Below are 22069 nucleotides of genomic sequence, written 5' to 3' on the forward strand. Positions count from 1 at the left end.
ACTGTTTTAACGATGATGAAGAGACTGAAGGGTACAATGGGCACTCCTTGGCATGTGCCTTCTGTCCATGTGCCTTTTCAGTGAGCAGCTTGCAGATCTCTTGGGACAGTATTTGCCTGTGGGAGGGGTGTCACTGAGCCTGGTCTTGGTAGTCACCCTCTTCTACACCCTAAGGCTAACCTGGACCTAGCTCTGGAGCCTGAGGATGGTGCCACAGGATAGAACGGCCTCCAGGTATTTCTAGCTTGTTCCAAAAAAATAGCTGGGGGAATTTTGCCAGACTGAGTGAAGCATGCTTGCCTTCTTCGGTTAAGTACTCTTCTAACTTAGCCAAGACTCTTCAGCCTTTCCAAAGAAATGCTGTGCAACAATAGGAGAGCTTCCCATCTAGCTGAGGTAAATAAATGAACCTATTCACTGCACAGAGTTTTGTGCATAATTAATCATATCATTCCCATGCTAGTGAATGACTGGCTCTTACCTATGGAACAGGGGCATGGATAAAGCTTTCATAAATATGCAGTGAAACAGAAAAAACATTGTACAACACAGTTACTAATCTACAGAAGCTCAAGTGAATCAGGCACCCAGATGACACCAAGCCTAATAATGTGACAGAGCACAACTACCAATATAAGTCTAACCTATAGGCAGTTCGAGGCTTTAGAGGTCCATCGCAGAATTTCTGGTGATCTGGATCACACTTTCCTCCCAGATTTTCCATTTCTCCTCCAAGCTTAATGTCAAAGCTTTTGTAGTCACTGTCAGGGTTTTCAGCACAGCTACTGGCAAAATAATTTGTCTGGTAGATGCGTATAGAGTCGTTGTGTTTGTACTCCAGGTAGGAAGGTAATGGGTGCTGCTCATCGGGCTTTGGTCCTTCACTACCTATGTCATGTGCAGAGAAAGACAGAAGGTTTAGATGCCACAGCAATCAATGTGATGAGTTTTATAGGCTCAAGCTCTTGACAGAAATATTCTTACCCAATTTTCTATTTCTCGGAGGCCACCTCAGAAGTACAAAATACAATGGTTAGGGCACCTTGTTTTTAATACCAACCTTTCTATTACTTTTTAGGGAGATTTCCTCACAAGTCCTCAGTGCAACTTTTGCCGCAATAGGCATGTAGAGGTTGAATACTATGACATTTTTTCCTGTGCTGTTGGTGGGAGTTTTTGTGATCCAGATTGCTGGATCCTAATACTAGCTATTTCAAAAAACAAGTAAAAAACCCCACATGCTGACAACTCTACTGTAAAAAGAGAAAAACTATTGTAGGAAATTAGAGGGGTCCCCTAAATGTAAATTCACAATACTGGATAAGAGACTCAGATAGGCAAAGCTATGGCAATGAGTAGGCCCTCTCTCAAAAAGCTTTATAGTTTGCCCAAATATGACAAAGCAGGCAGTGGAAATATTATCTGTTTTTTTTTTTTTCCTAAGGGCTGATGGACAGAGAGACTAAGAAACTTTTGTAAGGGTCACAAAATATGTCCTGGTATGCCAGTAAATGAAGCCACTTCTAAAAACAAGGTATAAATTTTTGAGACAAGTATCCAATCTGTCAGACACACGTCTCAACAATAGGTCAGCTGTAGAAAGGGAGGTTTATGTGCATGTCACAAGGACAATTTCTGTTCCCTTTTATAGTGCTGCATGCAAAATCATTTTCTTCAGTTAGCAAACATCACCTGGAAGACCTGTGCCTTCTCAGCATGGTTTACTGAGACTCTCCAAAAGAGTTGCCTTTTAGTGTTCACACCTAACATTTAAACTACCTTTTGAGATCCGTGCACAGCAAAGCACAGATCTGTGTTCACTGACAATGGCAACCAACATAACCCTTCTACTATGGAAATTGTCTGAACATACATGACAGTGTAATCTAGAGGACAGAAGCTAACTACTGCTTCTGTCTGAGCTCTGTAGTTGCTACAGATTCTCTGAAAATAGGACTGAGTTCCTACATCCTCAGGCTAGGGAGGAAGTATATTTCCAGAACCTGTATGACACTCAGCTGTGAGGAGAAACCCCCTTGCTGTGCAGTGATAGGGATGTACTTCCACATGTAAATTTTATTGGCTATAGAGAGAACAGCATTAAATCATGACACTTACCATCAGCCTCCCTCACAACCACAGTAAAGTACTTCACAGCTCCATTAGTGTCACTAAACCAGCTGCAGTTAAAGGTAAAGTTGATGGAGGATTTGGTAATCAACACCTCTTTTTTGTTCACTCGTATCTCTGGAGGTGGCTGAGGAGGACCTGAGTAATTAAACAAATAGAAAATAAATAAAAAATAGAGAGAAAGTATTACCTACGTACTTGCTGTAAGCTAGACCTAGTAAGGAAAATGCAATTTGTAAATCTCGGTTGCCAGGACCCAAATCTCTGATTCTATTCTCTTTGCAATCAAGAAAATGTCTTCACCTCCCACAGTGAAACTGCCAAAAGATGAAACAAGCCAGCAGTGTGTTCACCATAGTAGGAGTGACACCTCCTCAGTAGGAATTCCTGCAGAAGCCCACATGGAAATGCATTAAAGTTGTGTCAAGCCTATGAAAACAGAAAGTATAGCTGCTAAAAACAACACAGGTTTAAGGCAAGTATTGGGAGGCCACTTAACACACTCATTACAGGAGTTACCTATTTCAAGCGTCTGTATTTCTGCTTTCTTTTCCAGAGGAACAGCCAGGGTTAGCCAGACACAGCATTCAACTACAGAGTACCATTTTCTAGACTGACTGCAGAATTTCCATAGGAAATGTTCTTTGTATGATACAAAACTATACCTTGAACAGTGACACAGTAGAAGTAAACTGGAAAGGGAAATATGCAGTGAAGAAAGTGCAGTGGAAGTTGGGATTTTAAGGATCTACACTGCTGATTCTTTCAAAAATCTGTAGTACTGAAACTGTATTGCGCATATGAGAAACAGAAAAATCGTAAGCAGGTGGTTAAATTTCAAAAGCTTTTAGAATGCCAAAAAACCCCCAAAATTCATACATTTATATGCTTTTTAGCTAAACCTCTTACATATACAAAGTTTAGCTGCAATTTTTTGTGTTCCCTTGAGGTAGCACCTCCAGTGTTAACCAGGGTCTGGGAGAGCAGCAGTGTTCAAAACAAATGACAATAAACAAACAAGAACATGAACCAAGTAAGAATAAACAAGATCAGCAAACTTTCAAATAGGACTTGGTCTCACTTCTTGCGACATAAATAACTAGGTCTTACATCTGGATTTGTAGTACCCTTTATGATAGAGGAAGGAGATAAAAGGCAACTGAGGGGCAAAGGAGAAGGAGGGTTGGTGACTGAACTCTAGCTTAGCTCAACAGCTCCCAAAGCAAACATAATTTTTATGATCTACCATTTCACACAAATGTGGCTTTTAATAAGCAACTATAGAGGCATGCGTCCCTGATTCAGGCCTCCTGGCCATTCTGTCATTTTTGAGAAGTTTAGCCTTGGAACAGTTCAGACCTCTGCATTGTGCTGTGCCACTGAATGCTGAGGTAGTGCAAGATCTGGGGCAGCTCTAGGGTCAGTGATGGCAGGCTGCTGACTGCCGTGATGCCTGGCAGTGCAGAGGTACCAGCAGATGCTACTGATACACTCCACTCAGCAGCCTATGGATACAGAAACTGAAGAATCTGTTTCAAAGATTATAGCACATGCTATAGAAATCTGGATCATCCTTCAGGTAAAAGTCCAACAGGTGATTTGGTCAGCACCTCAGAAGAGCCTACAGAAGCCAGAAGAGAATGCAGTACTACAATCCAGTGTCCTTATTGATGGGTATTTGGGCTGAGGGTGGCTACCATCTATGAGGGGAAACAGCCAGATACACAAAGCCAAGCAGTGGGCGTGAAGACAACTGCAGGCATGTGATGATGAGGACAAAGTATTTACGTTTCTCAGGCTATATTTCATGAATGAACCAAATAATTGGGTCTGGCAATGCAATGAGAGGCAATATAGTCAAAATCCTGCATTGCCTGTCATAACAGGGACCAAAGGAGGGGTTCAGTCTACTGTGGCCACCACTCCACACATTGTGGAGTTCAGAACTCCTTTTACTGTCTAACCAATATGAGCAATTGCTTATTGCTGCTCAATGCCTCTCTTCAGGGCAACTCTGAATTCCACTTACGATCAATCATTGTGATGGTGCTGTCTTCAACCACTTCACTCGTCATGTCTGCAGAATGCACCTTGATGGACACGAGGTATCGCTTGTGGGGAACAAGGGTCATGATATTAAGTAGAGATTTGTCTTTTTCTATCCTTTTAGAAAATTCCACTTCACGAGTGTCCATTTTCTTGCACTCGATGCTATACCCATCAAAGTCAGAATCCGGAGGAGTCCAGGAACATGCGATGGCCGTAGAGGTTTGGGGCCGACAGTGAAGGCTTTGTATCTTGTCTGGTTCTAGAGAAATGTTGAGAAGTTGAAGCTTGGTGGGGAAAGGGACAGGTGTCATACACCCTCTGCTCACACTACAGCTCTTAGATTCAACCATCTAGCACCAAACATCAGATCAGAGCAGGAGCCTGGGAGTCAGAATTCCCAACTATGTGTGCTGTCTGATTATTATTTAGCCATCTGAAATCAGATCTAGTGACATCCGCCCATCAACATTGTGAAGCTCCAGTAATTAATTGTGAAAACAAGGAAAAAAACTCCCACTTGATGAAGTCTTAATATGAACAGCAACACCACAAAGAAATGGATTTTTAGAAAGCTGTTACAATTTATTTGGGAGGCTCCATGTGGTCACTTACATCAGTATCAGTATCAATACTTATACTGTCATCTCATAACTGATCTGGTTTCCTGGACAGCATGTGATGTGCCCATACTACTGAAACATAAGACAGAAATACGCTTCATCCATGTAATATAGGAGCACCATTTCTATCATATAACATGTAACAAAGACAAGATCTCACTCTCAGATGGCAGGCATCTATATTTAAGTGATTAAGTACAGGTGAAATTTTAATTATTATGCTGTATTAAAGAGCTTTATAGCTTACTAAACATAGATGTCAATTTAGAGCTGAATCCCACCCCAAATTACATGAGGATTTGCCACGACTCACTTATTTTTACAATTTCATGTCACTTTTTCAAATCAGCCTGTTACTGAGCTTGCTAGAAACAGCTAGAGATGAAACACATCCACAGACATGGGCAGAAATGCAGAGCAGCGAAACACAGATTCCAGTTTCAAATCTAGTACAGCACAGTTTCTGTCATCCTTCCTGTCTTATCATACAGAAACATGATTATTTCAATATACTACCATCAAAGAAGTTTGGATATTCAGCCTTATTTTACCCCTAAAACTGATTGATTCAGGCTCTGCAACCAAACAGCTTGACTCTGGATGTGAAGATTATAAATGTTATGTCCATTATCAGTCTTTAAACAGCTGACCTTGCACACACCAAGGCCTTAGAATATAGCTGAATTCATCAGTGTCATTCATGAATTTATTAATGGAAATTACTGACTGCATAAGGAATTGGTAATATTTTGCAGTTTAGCATCTTCTGCAGCTGAGTATTAGGGTGCAATGCAAATTTTTACTTACTTGTTCTCACACTTGCAGACTGTGACCGACTGTATGTCTTCCAGCTGTCGCCACTGACAGTTCTGACACTGAACTCATAGAGTCTTCCTGGTCGCAGGCCATAGATGATGCGTACTTTAGATTTGCTGCTGCTGTAGGGATTGAATACTGTGAGAGGATCCTTTGGAAGCCACTGCACCTCAAAATCATCATAGTCTGTCCAGTCTGGAGGACCCAGCCAAGTGATTGATAAAGAAGTGTTTGCAACATCAGTAAACGACACAGTGTTAGGAGGGCTGGGTGCTATGCAGAAAGTGGGAAAAAAAAAGGGAGAGAAGAAGGAGATTCTTAAAAATTTTTACACAAGACAAATGAAACATGCATTATTTTCTTCATGCATCACCAAGTAGTTTGCATTATCTTGTATATACAGCCAGTTACTGCACCTGTGCTGATGGTGGTGACTTTCACAGTTGTAACATATTCCTGAGCTTTTGAAAGACAGTGTTGACTGCTTTTCTTTCACATTCCATTGGTTTAATGCACTTAAGGTTATCCTTCATCTTTATACTTTCAATGACTCTTACAACAAATCCTCCCTTAGAATAAGTCTGTTGCATTGTTGTGAACTAATGAATTCAAACAGATGGGACTAAAAAAAAATCCCGTACCTGTTCTTCCTTCAGCATTTGCTGTGTTGGTCAGGTCACCACTGTGAGTCACCACAATCAAAGAGTATTTTCTGCCAGGAATGAGCCCCTGGAAATGCCACTCTTCCAAGTCTTTCATCTGCTCAGTTTCTTTCTGTGTCCCATTTGGGTTGTAAAGATTCAGCTCATAGAAGTCAACATCTCCTGCTGCTGGACCCCAAGTGAACCACAGACTGTCCGTCATGTTTCGGTTGGATGCCTTGAGACCAACAACTGGGGCTGGTACTGAAAAAAGAGGAATGAATATTACTTTATGTCGAACATCCTTTGGGTGAGAAGAAGCAAAAAGGCCAAGCAGACCTTATACTTGTCTTGTAATGATAGTCATTTTTATAAACTAGACAGCCACCACAGCTGGCTGAAAAGCAGAAAGCGTATCTCAGTAGCTTCCTTTATTACTTTGAAGTGGCACTGTTACCAAAAGAGGTTGCAATGTTTATAATGGATAGTTTTGCAAACGTGAAGCAGCTTTTTTCTAGTTGGTATTTGGAAACACCCATTTCTGAGGTAGCTGAAGAAAGTGCACCACTGTGCAGACATAGTCCCACAGACAGGTTTCTATATGGTGCCACAGGGGAATTAAGAAAAGTTTCACAGAATGTCAGAGCTGCTAGAGATGCTTAGAAAACTCTGCTTTCCACATGTGGCTGAACAGACACAGAGCTGCAGCCAGAGCTTCCCATGGGAAACAAGTTTTATTTCACTGGTAGACTGTCTATCCCATTAACCCTACTCGCTTTGCCTTTTTGCCTTTTCCACTCAGGCCAATACTGCTTTTAGGATGGGAGACAGACATTTTCCTGCTTATGGAGCATATGCTGGGATGTCTTTCTTCTGACATGAGCTCCTGGGAACTGTTATAGGGTTCTCCATTTTTCCTGCTGTAACTACATCATTCAGAATTTACCTTTTTATATATCTAATGCTTTTTACATATTAGAGCTTTTGATACTCCTAATAGTTGCTCTAATCTAGTATAAGCATCAGACTCAGACCAGCCCAATGATGTCCCCCATGAGCACCAAACTGGAGACAGATGGTTTCCTTAGATGTTCTTGCCTGTTCTTCCATAGACAGATGACTCGTTAGTGAGGTCTCCACTGTGTGTAACAATCACCATTCGATAAATCCGGCCTTGACGCAGGTTCTGGAACGAACACTGCTGGAGATGCTGCTCTCCTGAAATCCTGTCATGAAGGGACTTGTCTGGATTGTACAGGAAGATGTCATACGAATCAAGCTCCCCTTGAGAGGTGGTCCAGCTGAAGGACAGTCGGTCAGTGGTGTTCTCTGTGACTTTCAGATTTGTAACAGCTGCTGGAACTGAAAAGAAGAATAAATGTAAGAGTAAACTTCAGAGTCTAGGCACTAAGCTGAACCTTTAATAAACTCATGGCTGTAACACATTTCAATTAAGGCACAAGCAGCTAAGTAATAACAAGAACTGTCAGAAACGAAGGGAAAGCATTTATGAAATGCCACTGAGTCTCTCCAATACAATATTCATATTTCCCAGAAGGTCTGATTCTCTAGACTGTGCTCAGTCAGAACTGTCTGTTAGCTTCTACAAGAAGCTTTAAATCAGTAAAGACTGCAAGCAAGACTTGGCCTTGAGTTTAGAAGTGTGTATTCACATCAAATCCTGCACTAAGAACCTTGAGATTGTGAATTAAAAACTTGATGACAATAAAGCATTTGGGTATTTCCACAACAGACAGAGGGAAGCATTCAGCATTTTGGTTTAATATCCTTATTATGAACCATGGCCACATTATTATGATAATAAATTTCAGATTCATGTACAAAGCATGTATCAGGAAAAATGATGCATAATCATGCAGAGTCTGTACCTTAGTAGAATCTTTGCAGAATCAAGATATACAGACGGTTCATGTATTTAATGAGACTGAGGGAAGTATAAGTAAACCAAGATGTTCTAAATACCTGTTCGGCCAACAGTTTCTGCACGCTTACTGAAGAGTCCACCACTGACTGTCAAAACTTGTATTCTGTATTTCTTGCCAGCTAGCAAATCTTCAAATTTGTGCTGTTTGGCAGTAGCAGGCTCTGATTTGTTACTCAGGAGGATTCCTTGCTCGTTCAAGAGCAGAATGTCATATCTTTCGGCTACACCAGGAGCTTTCTGCCAGGTTACTAACAAGGAATGACTGCTGTAAGCATGATGGGCTAGTAATTCCTGGACAGCGGCTGGAACTGGAAACAACCATCAAAGGCAGAATATTACCAGGTGAAATACAGATCATTCAATGCACAAATCTGAATAAAGTAATTAACAGAATATAACTTTATATATTTTCAGGTTCACTTGTGGGAAAAGAAAAGTCTGTGCATATGTTTATGCAAACAAATAATTCCCAGACATAAATACAAACAGATAAAGTTACAGAGCATCACAGATATCTGAACTGGGAATGGAGAAGCAACAGATATATACGGACTATCACGAAAAGATGGAGAAGGAGAGTGAAATAAACTGACTGAAACATATGAAAAATAAAGGAGTGGTAAATTCGTGCAAAATAGTAGCCCAGAATAGAAAATGTTAGCCAGCGTCTGCTGCACCAAAGTCAAGGCCATAGATAACAAATACAAGGTGCTAAAGAGAGAGGATAGATTAAAAAGAAGGCATTGCATTGTTGCAGTACTGATACCCTGGATACTGGGGCAATACATTGTCTAACAAGCCTTGACCATGCAATAGGCTCTGCTGGAACACAATACTTGACTACATGGAGTGGATGTACGTGTCAGACAGGTACAGGTATAGGAAATGAGAGGGATGGAACTGCATTCATCCTATGAAGGAAGGCACTGGGCTGGGCTAGAATTCCATGCACATTCACCCAGGTAAAGCTACTGAAATGACACATCTCACTGGTACTAACAGACCCACGCCTACATCATGACTCATCGTTTGAGATAAAAACTTCCCACAAGTCTGAATGTCCCCATGCCCTATGGTACATTCATAAACATTGTCAAACAAGGGTCAGTCTCTGGAAAGATATAATGTAACTTTCTCATTGTCTCAAGAGAAACCTACTTGTTCTCCCAAAAGCCGCTAAGCTGTTGTGCAAGGTGCCACTGTTAGATTGCACCACTACCCGGTACTGCTCCCCAGCTTCCAACTTGTGAAACATGTGCTCAGAGGTGTGTTTGGAGACACTCTGTGAATCAAGCTGATGGTTTTGCTGAAAGATAGTCACTGTGTAGGAATCAATATCTCCACCTCCAGGGGTCCAGCTCACTTTCAGGCTGTTTGTCATGCCATTAGGTGACACATGAATGTTTCGGACCTTGCTTGGAACTGGAAAAAACAGGAAACAAAATGACACCTGCTCACAAATTTCCGATTCGACTCAGGCTTCCTAATTTCTACCCACTTTATGGCCACAGAAAAATGATTCAAAGGAGAAAAATCATTTACAAGTACAAGTAGTATCATTCATGGGTAAACACAAGTAAAGTAGTAAACATTTGTGTGGGCTTATGCCATTTTAGATAAGCAATTCTATGTGTAACCTCCCTCTTGTCCAAACAATGCTTTAAAAACACCTCACAAATAATAGCTTTTTAGGTACCCTCAGTTAGTTAGCCATCTTGCATTATCTCAATCATTCATTTCAGGTAGTTAAACAGAGGTATAAAATAGGCAAGTGATTTAGCTAGAGACACTAAGCAAACAACTGGCATGCATGGGAATAACAGAAACATAAATGCTGACATCTCAATACAATTCCCATGCAGCAAATCAGATTCTCTGCCAAAAATCAAATATTAGTAAATGCGACACTTTTTTATTAAGCATGGGTGACAAGTTGGCTGAAGTACTAGTGTGGTTTTCAATGAGATCTGCAGTCTCTGAGCCCATGTTACAGAAGCTTGAATATAATCACAGCTCACCCTTGATTTTCAGTGCTTCATTCTAGAGAAGCCTAAACACATTTTTAATACCACATTATTTCTTACTTGTCAGGCCTTCTATGAAAGTAGCACGCTGTGCATCTCCACTGATGGTCAAAACAAGAATTTTGTATAGACGTCCTGGAGTCAGAGCTGTGAACCAATACTCCTCAATGGTGTTTCCAAGGAAAATGGGCGGGAAGATCTTCATATCATTGAAGAGGAGCTGAATCTCATACTTATCAACATCCCCCTCAGCCTTTGACCAAGTTACCTGCAGATCTTCTGTACTCCTGTTACTAAGAGTCAGCTCCTTCACTGACTCTGGCACTGAAGAGGTGAGAAGAAAGATGGGAAACTTCTCAGTACTTACTAACAGACCACAGCAAAAAGGTAGCAGCTCTGAAGCCATGCTTATGAGCTACAATTTTTCATTCAGCTCCCTAGAAAAACAGTAGATTGCACTCATTTGGGTAGTTTGCATTCCATCTAACACTGGAAGGTCCCATTTCAGAACCGAAGTCCACAATCTATCAGCATAAAAATAATAAATAAATAATAATGAAGCCTGCAAGGAGTTTACTAGCCAACAAAAACTGAGTAAGATCTGCATGTACAACAAATGCAGAGAAAAGAGGCCTGAGCTAGTGCCAAGCCAAGGCAATCCACTTCTGTGATGCAGCAGCGCAATGCAGTTTTAGAATTGTGCCAGACATGGGTGTGTTATTTTTGCCTCATGCAACACCTTTGTTAATAAACTGAGTTTCTCAGCATGGCTCCTTAACTCACACAGGGTGCTAGGTGAAGACTGCATCTAAATCGCTGCTGGGTCCCAACTAGCCACCTTACCACTCTTGCTCCATGCTCTCCAATTCCAGTGCTTGGGGTAGTTTGAATAGAGTGAGGTCTAGTCTATCTTCCTTACTATGTATTTCCATGATCAGAAAAAACTATTTAGTATATTCTGGCATAATTTAATTATAAATACTAAGCTCAAGTGGAAAACTGTTTTTTGACTTTCAACATTTCAAGATTTGCTTTCCAATTTAACAGTACAGGTCTCTTCTTCCAGTTTTTGTTTGTTCGTAACTTAAACACTGGCCATAAACTAAATACTGCTTTCTGTACTTGGAGTAATACACATTCAAAGAGTCATAGTCAACATTCTATGTTAAAATCATATGAGATTTTTGTTTCTGGGTATGGTAAATTAAAAAAAAAAAAAATCCCTGGGGTGTTTCAGAATGTTTCCAGGGTGCTTACTTACTTGTTCTGCCATAGACTCTTTCACTAGTTTCGTATTTCCCACTCCTTGTGCTGACCGTGACACTGTACTGCCTCCCTGGAACCAGGCTGGTGAAAACACATTCATTTTCATGCTTTGGGACACTTTTTGTTTGGATGAAATCATTGTTGTTCCTGATGATCACTTCATAATTATCAAAATATCCAGATGCATGTAACCAGGATACCTTCAAGTAGTCACTTCTGGCTGAATTGCTGACAGTAAGTCCCTGGACACTTGAAGGGACTGAAAGAAAAAGAACGCAGTTAAAGATTCAGAAAGCAGTAACTTTCTGAAGTAACCAGAGTTGCGGTAGAGAACTATACTTGCGGTAGTTACCAGAGTTTTGTGAGGAAGTTGCAAAAAGACAACAATGTGGATTTAAGCAATAAAATATTATCTGCAGTTTCCAGGCTGCTTTACATCTTATAACAATACAATGGTTTGCCTTTCTAAATTTTGGTCTTACAGAACTTGCTCCATTTTTGTAAGATTAGAGAGCTCCACAGACAAATGCTGATCCAAAATTTAATTCTTGTCCTTTTGTGGCTGTTCCTTGGATTTTCACTTATATTATGAGAAGACTAAAATTGCATTGATATTCTTTGGTATTTTAACACCCCTTACAATCTTTCTTTTGTTCTACTGGTTTACCAAGTGTAAAGTGTCAGTTTTTTCAATTTTTGAGAAACTTTTAAAAGGTTCTCCATCATTATTGCCATCCTTTTCTGAGATTTCTCTATTCCCATTATAATATCCTTGAAAATTGCATGACCAAAACTATAGAAACATGTGTTACACTACCTAAACCAATTGACATGGATGTTACTCATTACTATGACACCTCACTAACATTTTACTAATTAGCCTATCCTATTCTTTTCTTTCAGTGTCTGAGTAACTTTCTGAGGAAATGCTCTACAGGATCTTCTTGAAGGGCCAAGTAGAGGCATTAAGGGCAGGACAACACATTTGAGCCAAAAACTGATACGTGATTTCTGTTCACTCATCAGGACTGACATGACTTTTATTCATACTGAAGTATTTTTGCATGAAATAAAACAGCAACAGGGGCATAAGAATAAAACTAAGTCTATAAAGCTTTAATTTTATGGTTTGACCCTCCAACCCTTACTCATTCATCCCAGTTTGGTCAGAGATTGATAAATCATTGGTAATGGCTATACATTAGCCACTACCAACATAACAATGGTTACAGTGACTGTACTTGCCCAGAGCCTCTTTACCTGTTCGTTCCTGGCTGAGGGAATAGTTTTCATACTTTCCACTCTTTGTGGTTATCATTACATTGTAAAGCGTCCCAGGAATAAGGCTGCTGAAGGAGCATTCACTGAATGATTTGGAAATGGTAAGAGTCTGAACAATCTTGTCATCATGAGAGAGTGTTACCAAATAACTGTCTACATCTCCAGAAGCTGGCAGCCAAGAAACACTGAGGTAGTCACTCCGACCTGAGTTATTTACTGTTACTCCAGTCACACTGGAAGGAACTGTGCAACAAAAGAAAGAACAAGAAAAGCATTAACTAGCCAATTCTGATTGTTGTGAGAATCCCTGGAATGCCATCCCCTGCAAAATAAGCAGTCTGGGACTCCTGAGAAGTTCTGCACTGACTACCTCACAACAACATTCATCTACTTTTTAAAATACAGTGAAGGAAATTGTCTTTGGTAGCCTGATCCCAGCACTTCTAAGCTCCCAGAAGTTGAGTTATCCTCTCAAATTGCCATTCCTCAGTAACAGCAATAACTAGTGAGACTGGCAAGACGCTGAGGCCCACAGCTGAATGTTTCATTTCCAGCGGGTTCTCTGACGCCTAGTGGACAAAACATGAATGCCACTTGTTTTTCAAACCAGCAAGGTGAGCTCAAAGGCTCCGCATTGCCAGAACTATGAGCGCTTAGGTACAAAACTCTTCAGTCGTTACAGGGGCAGAACTTAGACATAATGAAGTTCCAAATTTTCACTCGACTCTGCTGCACTGAACTTACTTATCTCAGCACAGGGGCTGGCCAACAGCTGTCAGACTCAACTGACCCCAGATTTTACAAAATACGTTTATCTACTTTAAGTCTTTCAGTATTAGTCTTCTCCAATTTTTCATTCAGGTTTGTTTCGCCTTTTCACCTGAAAAAATAGTTGTTTTCAAGGAGAACATTGCAGAAAACTGCAGATTTGCCTCTGCCAAATTCACATAATGGGTGAAATTGCACTATGTTGCCAAATTTTTTCCTCTAAATATCCACAGAACTGGTATTACATTTCACGACTCTTTAAACCTAAAGAATTTGATGTAACAGTAGATCTTGTTCTACGAAGTACAGAACGACTTCATAATAACTAATCAGCCCTGGTGGACATTCTTTGATGCTGGATTAAAGAAAAAGAATGGGTTGTGAGAAACTGAGACACAAATGCACCCCACCCCACCTTTAGGCAGGTTCCTGGCACACATAAGTGAGGAGCAATCATCCTCCACACCACATAGCAACTGGAACAAGAAAGTCCCTTCCAAGCAGTGATTCACCCAGCATAGTTGTTCATTACTCTCAGGGCATATTTTTGTCTTCGTTACAGAGTGATCCTGCTGTAGAATTCCCATTGCAGTTAGAGCAGTTAGCTCTCTAAAGCTGTATTTACACAAATCTGGACAGACAGTGTGCAAATATGGAACTATATGGATGAAACTCACGGTTTTCTGAACTCTCAGTGCAGTGGCTTAATCACAAGACCATTCCCTTAGATAAATTCAGCTTTTAAGAACTACCAAAAAGCATGCTGGAGTGTTTTCCTTTTTACCTGTCCTTTCCTCTGCAATTGTTTGCCTTGAAGATATCCCTCCACTGATAGTGGTGACAACAACTGAATAGAGTCCTCCAGGTTTCAGGGAATAGAAGTGATATCTGTTGGTTTCACTGGGTACAGTTTCATTTTTAATTACAACATTCTCATGAATCAGCAGCACTTGGTAGGAGTCTACATCTCCCAGTGCTCTTGTCCAGTTGGTGAACAAGCTGTTGGTTGATCCCTGACTTGCCACAGTCAGACCTGTCACTTGGGCTGGCACTGAAAAGGAAATTGTCATACTGTTACTGAGAAGAAATAAAGTAAAACAAAACAGAATCCCCCAAAGAACACAGGTTTAGTCACACTGAGGAAGTGCATCAAAAGAACATTCCAATTTGCAGCCAGACACAACAGGACTAAAAATACTTTAACTGGGAACTGCTTCCTGTCTGGGATGCAGTCTATGGGAAACTAACTAAGGCACAGAAAGGTCTTTCAGCCTTTAGCACAACTTTTCTCAGTCAGATGAAAATGATTCAAGATCAGGGAACTGAAAGAGATGGCATTTTATAAATACCATTAAATAAAAGCCATCAGTTTAGGAAATCACTCAGGGTTTTTTGATGACTACTTCAAATATAGTCTGCGTCTTTCATTTTCCCTTTCCTCTCCCATTCCCGATCTTTCCTTTCTAATAAATGGCAAACTTGTTTGAAGAATACCTCAGGCACAGTCATCTATACTGTGTCAGACCCTTTCATTTTGGGGATAACTGAGATGGATGGTTATGGTTTAACTTTTTATTTCAGAATATCTGCGGGATACCAGCTCTTATAGCATCAAAAGATGAATTGCAAAACAAATATAACATTTATCTAAGCATAAGCTCATGAACTTAGCCAGACCAAAAAGGATAAAGAAATAACAAAAGAACGTAATATGTAGCACAAATTTTACCCCAAATCCTCTTTTTTATTTAGTTTGACAATATTTGGTCAAAACAAGGAAATACAATTACTTCTAAAGATTTCTGTTTACATGACCAAGCACAACTGAAATAAAGAAGACTCTAACTTTATAAAATGCGAATGCATTCTTCCGCTCTTGTTTTATATCAACCTTTTTGCACACATAGTACTGGTTTAGTAATCATTAACAGAAGCTAGAAAGTTAGGCACATAGCTGAAGAAAATGTAAAGTTCACAAAAACATCAAAACTCCTCCCTGCTTTATAATGTTCTCATAACATAGTTAGCTCCAACAAGACACTAAAGTGACACACTTCGGTGTTAAATGCTCTTTCAGTGATATTGCAGGTTTCCCTGGAAGCTGACCAGACTGGGGTGGAAGTAAGAACTACTTCTGTCATATTTACAGCAATATTTTTTAAGCCTAGTAAGCTGTCCTGCTGCAAGGAAAATTCAGAGGTTTGGAACGCTTATGTTCAAGCTAATGATATTCTTTCTTTATAACTTGCTTTGAATGTAATATTGACACACAATCAGTGGCTGATGTGTTTTCAAGCATTGACTCATACTAGTGAAGCGGGACCTTTATGCCTGATTAGGTCCCCTAAAGCAGTGTAAGTCAGATGGAAGTGAAATTCCAGCTATCTAATAACCTAACAGAAAAATGAAAGTATAAGCTAAACTTCTCAGGCCTTGGAAGGAGTTATAAATTTAAGTAAGGACCACCATCAACCCTAGGCATGCTTATATTCAGACACAAGCAGCTTGTTTTTCCCTGTGCTGTGCAAGGCCAGAGCAACATTTTAAAACTTTGCTTGCACTGGAGAATGCTTAAGTCGGTGCTTACACAGACTAAAGAAACCTACAGGGTTTAAAACTTGCACATGTGCACAAAATAAGCACCCTGCAGGAGGTGGAGAATGGGACCTTGTGACACAATTATCATCCTCAGTAACAAATACATATTCTGGAATCAGAAAAGCAAAAAGATTCAAAATGTATCGTCAAGGTCACATATGTTTTGTTGCTGTCAACTTTGGAATGTTCCCCCTAAAGTAATATTTTCCTGTGTGGTGATGTTTTCTTTTACCCAGATAATGAATGCTTTATAACAAGGAAGTGATCCTCCTGAAAATATACAGTGAAAATGGTTCTTCTTAAATGGAATCTTGTGCTAATGTAGATTGATTAGATGTTACATAATATTTCAGAAAACTGTTTTGCCAGGAATTACACATCTATTTCCCCAAAATCTTAAATAAATACAGCAAGATAACTGACAGTCAGAAATGAGATACTCAGACATGTAACTTTTTTACTGAGGAAACAAACATAAGATCAAGACTTTTGAGATTTAGACATGGAGTTAGTTCACTACAAAGCAAAAGAAATTGTTCATGGTTAACAGAAGATTAAAACACTTTGACAAGATGATACCTGTTCTTCCTTCTACGGAAGTCCAGTTGCTTAAAGTCCCACTAATGGTAGTGATGGTAGCTGTATATTTCCTTCCAGGTTCCAAGTCAGTGAAAGTGAATTCCTTAGCTTCTTTTGCAAGTCTCGTTTTTACAATAGTAAGATCACTGTTTCCCAGGGAAACCACATAGCTGTCCCATTCTGCAACAGGGGTCATCCACATGACACTAAGTGAAGATTCATTAGCATGTTTCACACGGAGCTGGAGAACAGGCTCAGGAGCTGGAAAAGTACACAGATACCACTTGAGAACAGGACTGTGTGGTGAGCACACATGCCCTATCTCAAGAGGTTGTAAGAAATGTGTTCTGTGTGACAGAAATGTGATCGCAACAGAGTATCTGAAATCAAGAGGAGAATCCTTTACCTTTCTCTAGGAAGTCATTGTTATAAATCTAGTACTTGTGCCCCGCTTCCAGAAAGGACTTCTAGCAGAAGACTTCAGCAATGCACTATGGCTGTAAAGTTTAAGTTTAAACTTTTCAGGATATATATTTTAGTGCAAATGGAAACGCAGGGAAGTCAGTGAACTTCCTCTTGAACTCTGGATGCTGAACAGGGATATAAGACATTTGTAACATAAATCAGATCTACACCAATGCACTTCTAACAAACAAGGATGCAAATCACAGGGTCAGAGTGACACTGATTTTGCATTGGTTTATACCTCAGTCAAGTTGGGAGACACTTCAAACTTACAGCGGCATAAAAGAAAGAATTCAATCAGTGAATTTCTGTGTGTGTTCACGCGTGTGTGTGCCTGCATACTCAGCAAGCATGTCTTGCCCAATATAGTCCCTGACCTGATTTTGTCCCTGTCACATTGAAATACAACTCACTTTCCAAGTCTGTAGATTAATATAAGAGAAAACTGAGACACAACAGGGCCTAACACCTACACTTCATAACAGACACATTATGCACCTCACTGTGGGTCAAACACAGTCATGATACATCCACTGCTGGATATTATTTAATGGACCATATTCTAATCAGAGAATCAGAGACTCAGGTTGGAAAAGACCTCTAAAATCATTTGGTCCAACTATTAATTGCTTAGCTGAGTCAATTAAAAATAACACCATAAACTTAAATTACTTGCAACATATGTCAAAGTAAGGAAGATGAGAATGCATCTTGCTCTGATCAAGTTTGCTACAAGTCAGAGAAAGCTTTAGTTCGGTAGCTTTAACTGGTCTTGCTGTTGTGCAAAATTAACAAAATTAAGTCCTCAGGGAATGACAGATGAGGGTATAGGTAGGCCTCAGGAAGCGTAAGAATCAAGTAGAATGGCCCCGTCCTACCTCACATTCTTCAGTGAGATAAGGGTTAGACTTGAGCCTTGCCTGTTATTCCTACTCCAAGTCTTCCCTTCCTCTGAATTACACTCATTCTGCATTCACTGAGCAGAAATTCTAACAATTATATAGGAATTATTTTTTAAGTTTGAAGTAAATCAGATGTGGCTTTGACTAATGCACTGCAAAAGAATTCCACTCATGTCCCTGCAGTGTATATGGATTTCCTTTGGAAGCACAGACTTGAACAGACTAAGCCATTTCCTTTATGGAGCACAAAACCAAGAACTGGGATGTTATAGGACAGCCATACTAAGATACACCTTAGCCACATGGTTAATATTCTTTACACAGACTGGCAAGGAAACATACTGATGAACAATACAGGAAGGCTTTCTTCAAGACCTTTATAGGGTGCCCTACAATCAGCTACAAAATATAGCAGTGAAATGAACAGGTAATGTAACACCTGAGTCGTGACAGAATCGTGACATAGTTCCCATGGCCTTCACTAACGAAACATTTACTACAAAAGTAATCCCAGAAGTTTTCACAGAAATGCTAAAATTATTTCTGTCGTTTACAAGGGAGCTACTTTTTACTGTACTAATAGTGAAATTAATTTATGGATTCCCAAGTACTCTTTCACTGCTCACAGACCTAACTCTTTACACTCTCACAGTGCCTGGACGAGCATGCTGACCTGTTCTCCCCATGCAACTTGTCCTGCTCTGCAGGTTGCCGCTCTCCACAATGACTTCCACGCCGTACTCCCTCCCTGGGATGAGGCCCACATCACGGATGAGGTACTCGGTGGTGTCCTTCTCGAGGGTGGTGTTGAGCACAAGGGCTGAGTGGTTCCACAGGAGCAGGTGGTACCTCTCCCAGTCTCCCGCAGGGGGCACCCAGGTCACTCGCAGAGACCGCAGCCAGCCGCTAGGACCTGCCTGCAGCTCCAAAACTTTCTGGGGAACTGGAGAAAGAGAAAGCAAAAAAGCAATTCTAAAGTGGGTTATTTCTGGTGAAATGTACTGGCAAAACCTGTCTCTCAGCACAGCTATTGTACAAGTGCTTGGACCAGCTAGAGCAATGTGAGTTATCTTGTCGGAAAGGTTGGCTTTTATTTTAAAGACAATTTTTACTCTTCCCCACACAAACCACTCACTTATTTTCCTGCTGGTTTCTGACATCAGAAATAGGCAACCCCTCTTAGGGCAGACAAAATCTCCCCTGTACACTTCTCGGATGCATCTTGCAGTTTTCAGTCAGGTTCCCTGTTGTTTCCTGTACTTTGGCTCACTTAGAAACTGTCAATCAATTTTTCACCGCTAAGGTTGAAACTTCAATCTCTATTGGCCCAATTCTAGTATCAGCAGCAGAAATGCAGTCTAAAGGCTTCTTTCACAGAAACAGCTTCTTCCATCTTGTATGCCCTAATTCCTCCCAGCTGTATAAGGGACCGAGGTTAAGACAGTGGTCCATTAAAGCACCTACTCTGTCCTGTCCTGTACTTCAAGGATCCTAAATTCACATGCCTAATCTTCTTACCCTGTACTCCTGCAGGTCAAATTGGACCACTGAAGCTTTTCTGATTTTCATGGAATAATTAAGTATCAGCCAGACCAGGCAGTTACTAGAAGACAGACGCAGACTCTTAGGAGAGGATACCAGTAAGCTTTGTATTAAGATACTCAGAGATCAGCATTGGAGCCCTGAGACCACCATAACTATTAACTATAAAGTACAAGGCTAGCATCGTGTTCTTATGATTTATCTAGCTTAGTTAATATTTAATTGCTCATCATCTAGCACAGGACTGAAACCTCTCTACCAGCATCACAAAATACTCACTGGTTTCACTTCCCGTGGGCATAGCTGGATATCAGACCTAGAACTCCCATATGCCAGTAAATATGGGAAATGTGTTTCAACCATGAGTGAGTGAATAAAAGCACAGTGTATTTTTAGGAAGTAAAGATGAACTTACATCCTAACAGATAAAGTTCAGCCCTGTCAGGCTGGCAGGACATCATTACACCTTAATGGCACAAAGTTTCAAATCTCTGAGTTGTCCATATTTCTTACCACAATATTTCTTGGCTCGTTCTGCTGCTATAGGCACCCTCTCAATACAAAGTAATGTGTATTATGTTCTTGGATACCCGGCTTTCTCTGTGAGTTACAGAGGGACCCTAAGAGTCTAATCCCTTCAGCATCTGTAGACCTGACAGTCTGGACTTACAAATTTATCTTTACTACACAGAGCTTCTGCTGAAGTGACTGTTTTCAAAGCCCTTGATGTCTACGGTAAAGGAAGGAATTGCATATGATCAGCATCCTTGGAAACAGGATTTCTAATCCTCAACTTTGAAAGCACTGGGTCTAGGTCACAAAGCTGGGGATCAGTGGTGTTGTATGAGGGCCTGAAGTTCTCCCTTTAGATTGAAATGGTCATCTTAAAGGACTTTTATGATAGGCTAAAAAACAAAACAGACATGCATATAAACCAGTCCAGCTTTGTACTTTCCAGACATGAAAGATCTCTAAGGCTCTTCCAGCCTGCACCGAGAATGGGGTATCAGCTAGGTATGTCAAGGATGTGACTTCCACATGAGATGTTTAGTTGCAGACAATAAATATTTTCTAAAATAAATACTCCGTTCTCTTACACACACATTTTCCACCTTTTGGCTCTAAGTCTACTAGAAATTTATGTATGCATTCTTCACTGAGTTAGACATTTTTTACCAACTAACATTTGCTCAGGCTAGGCTGGCATGGAAAAGATGACAGACCTCTAGGGCCAGTAATGCTGTGGCAGACTCATGTAGGATTTTTCAGGTTCAGAACTCATATAAAAGATACCTGAAAGAAAATGATTACTTCTGAAAGAAGATAAAAAACTCCTAACTCGGCACTATCCCAGCTGCCACATACCTTTATTAATCTATGCAGTTTGCAATAAAGAAATCTGAGATGTAATCTTTTCTGGTTTGTAGATTTGTGTCTGGAAGAAGAAGTAAGACTGGAGCTTGCAAAATTACTTTAAAAACTTAATAATTTGATTACATGCACACTTCCCCATAGTGTAACTCAGTTTACGTAGTATGCTGAGCTGAATTCAAGATAACAAAGTTGGTTCAGAAGTGCAGTAGTATGCAACAGCTTTATAACACACTCACTCAACTGTTAACGTCCAACAAAATTTCTCAACTGTAGTAGCCTGCTCACGAAATATGATGGAGCTGCTTCTGGCTGTCCGATTAACTGTTGCCATAGAGTCAGCAGGGGTTATTTTTGAAACAGTATTGTGCTCTTAATCTCATTTTGCCTGGAATACAAATCATGTTGTCTCTTACAGTGATTTGCTAGCCAGTGTAGGCAAAAATAGCATTAGTTACAATGTTCTTACTGAAGCAGAAGACTTACATGTCCTGCCAGTTGCCATCCGATCCGTGAACAGTTCACCACTGATTGTGCGGGCAGTAACCTGATAAAGACGTCCTGGAGTTAGCTTGTCAAACTGTGTCTCTGTGACTGGTGGCTGCACAGTTTTGACTTCTTTAACTGATCCAAGATGAGACAGAGTGATATTATAGAAATTGAGGTTTCCCAAAGGTCTGCTCCACTTAACTTTTAAAGCATCTAAGCTGCCATCGTTAGTCACCATCAAATCTAAGACTTCAGCTGGGGCTAAAAAAGGAAAATAAGAGAGAGAATAAAATACATCCACCACCAAACATATAAGACCTGCTGCCTCCCCAACTCCTATAGTTAAGTTTTGATTTTGAATAGTTACATGAGATGGAGTATGAATGATTTTGCCTGAACAGTGAAAGGGCAACGTCTGGTCACAGTGCAACTTAACCCTGCCCTGTGTAAGACATTGCACTTCTGAGAATGACACATCCTATGCTGCCCACTCCTTTTTCATGGAACAGAAAATCTTTTTGCTGTGTCTGCACTCACACCCATTATTTGGACCATAAACCAGATCATGCACATGCTCTTAAAA

General features: G+C 40.3%; 1 protein-coding gene across 2 annotated transcripts in view; it reads right to left on the bottom strand.

Moving 5' to 3' along the window:
* Positions 1-22069, bottom strand: part of PTPRB (protein tyrosine phosphatase receptor type B) — a 65590-nt gene that overhangs the window by 18871 nt on the left and 24650 nt on the right. For both annotated transcript variants that reach the window (XM_066183242.1, XM_066183243.1), the window contains 15 exons: positions 21484-21747; positions 18758-19027; positions 16718-16978; positions 14325-14591; positions 12752-13015; positions 11487-11750; positions 10286-10549; positions 9360-9623; positions 8240-8509; positions 7355-7618; positions 6257-6520; positions 5607-5888; positions 4160-4438; positions 2119-2268; positions 645-888 (listed from right to left, as the gene is read on the bottom strand). In XM_066183242.1, coding sequence (XP_066039339.1) covers positions 645-888; positions 2119-2268; positions 4160-4438; positions 5607-5888; positions 6257-6520; positions 7355-7618; positions 8240-8509; positions 9360-9623; positions 10286-10549; positions 11487-11750; positions 12752-13015; positions 14325-14591; positions 16718-16978; positions 18758-19027; positions 21484-21747 — 3871 coding nt within the window. The remainder of the gene's footprint in view (positions 1-644; positions 889-2118; positions 2269-4159; positions 4439-5606; positions 5889-6256; positions 6521-7354; positions 7619-8239; positions 8510-9359; positions 9624-10285; positions 10550-11486; positions 11751-12751; positions 13016-14324; positions 14592-16717; positions 16979-18757; positions 19028-21483; positions 21748-22069) is intronic.

The sequence above is a fragment of the Chamaea fasciata genome, unplaced genomic scaffold (genome assembly GCF_029207755.1).
Source record: "Chamaea fasciata isolate MVZ Bird 193981 ecotype frontalis unplaced genomic scaffold, bChaFas1.0.hap1 SCAF_5, whole genome shotgun sequence".
NCBI classification, from domain to species: domain Eukaryota; kingdom Metazoa; phylum Chordata; class Aves; order Passeriformes; family Sylviidae; genus Chamaea; species Chamaea fasciata.